The 1709-nt window shown below is 46.8% G+C and overlaps 1 protein-coding gene across 1 annotated transcript; it reads right to left on the bottom strand.

Annotated features, from left to right (window-relative positions):
* Positions 1-376: 376 nt before the first annotated feature.
* Positions 377-1324, bottom strand: LOC133769456 (olfactory receptor 4E1). The gene has a single exon (XM_062204653.1). The coding sequence runs from the start codon at positions 1322-1324 to the stop codon at positions 377-379; it is 948 nt and encodes a 315-aa protein (XP_062060637.1).
* Between the last annotated feature and the right edge of the window lie 385 nt (positions 1325-1709).

The following is a 1709-nucleotide window of genomic DNA, read 5'->3' as shown; positions in this document are numbered from 1 at the left end:
GTAGGCCAGGACTGCCCAGAAATCTGACGGCTTCTATTTAGGCCTTGATTATCAATCCTGGCAAAAAAGCAGGGAGAGGCAGCATGATGTGATGAAAATCGGTTGAATTTTTGTTCATACATTTGAGTCCACATTCTCCTTCCCCCACTTCCTAGCTGGTGACGTTGCACATGCTGTTTACTCTCTCTGGGTTCTAGTTGGTTTTTGTATAGACAAGCGTAGTAACTATACCAGGATTGTTGCAAGAATTAAGTAATCTTCCTTTTGCTATAATTGTCAGATTTTGGGCTGGAGAGTAACTTTGTCAGTCATATAGTCTGATGAATGTGCTGTTTGATTTATTCTCTGCGCCAGCATCCCAAGGGCTTAGACGTTTTCATTTTTCTGACTGTCTCTCCTGCCTCCCCATTAACTTGTTCAAAGCATTCTTCATGTCTTCGTTCCTAAGGGTATAGATGATAGGGTTCAGCAAAGGGGTGACAGCAGTGAAAAACACAGACACCACCTTGTCTTCTGGGAGGCTGGTAGATGGGCGGGAGTAGATGAAGATGCAGTGTCCCAGGAAGAGTGTGACCACAGTGAGGTGGGCTGCACAAGTGGACAGGGCCTTCCGCCTGCCCTCAGAGAGCTGCTGTCTCAGGTTCACCAAGATGACTGCATAGGACACCACTAGAACCACAAAACAGACCACAGAGATCAGCCCGCTGTTGGAGACAATGAGGATCTCAATGATGTGGGTGTCTGTGCAGGCCAGTTTGATCACCTGAGGGACATCGCAGAAGAAGTTGTCAATCTCGTCAGGGCCACAGTAGGGCAGCTTGATGGTGAGGGAGGTGAGGGCTATGGAGTGGATGGTGCCCCCTGTCCACAGGGCCACTGCCAGCAGCACACACACCTTCCAGTCCATCACCGTCATGTACTGCAGGGGTTTACAGATGGCCACGTACCGGTCGTAGGCCATGACGGTGAGGAGGAAGATCTCCGTGCAGGCAAAGAGGTGCAGGAAGAACATCTGGGTCACGCAGGCACCAAAGGAGATGAACTTCCCCGCTGACCACGTGTCCACTAGCATCTTGGGAACAGTGACAGTGGAGTGGCAGACGTCGATAAAGGACAGATTGCTGAGGAAAAAATACATGGGGGTGTGGAGTCTGCGGTCACAGACAATGGTTATGATGATGAGGATGTTCCCCATCAGTGTCAGGACATAGAAAACGAGGAACATGGAAAAGGCAGCCAGCTGCACCTTCTGATTTACAGATAAACCTCTAAGCCGAAAATAGGTCACAAAGGAAGTCTGGTTGAGATGGAAAGCCTCTTCCATGCTCTCTGTTGGACACACCTGTCAAGAATTAGGGGGAAAAAACTAATATAACACTTAAATATCTGCATCGGTCATTTGGTTGGTTAATTTGATTCTCATCCCGCATTTGGAATCACACTGGACACAGTATGTTCACACACACACACTTTTGGAATAATAGAATTGAGAATCTAGATTCACTGACATAAAACAACCATGAGGAGGGAGCAACCGAAGAAATTACTTCTCCTTGATTGTAATATATTTTTGCTTAGATTTAGGTTACAGGTTTTTACAATAGAAGCAACTAAAGTTCTCCTTACCCTAAAGAAGTTATTTTGCCCAAGGTCACACAAATCTGGACCTTGAACATAGTTGCTGACTGCAGTTCTCACTAACCCAACCT

Source organism: Lepus europaeus, chromosome 11, assembly GCF_033115175.1.
Source record: "Lepus europaeus isolate LE1 chromosome 11, mLepTim1.pri, whole genome shotgun sequence".
NCBI classification, from domain to species: Eukaryota; Metazoa; Chordata; class Mammalia; order Lagomorpha; family Leporidae; genus Lepus; species Lepus europaeus.
The sequence above is the reverse complement of the archived record's forward strand: the minus strand, read 5'-3'. Positions and strand labels throughout refer to the sequence as shown.

Excerpts from the sequence above, each read along its gene's own strand:
- LOC133769456 (XM_062204653.1), bottom strand. The coding sequence starts at position 1,324 with ATGGAAGAGGCTTTCCATCTCAACCAGACTTCCTTTGTGACCTATTTT.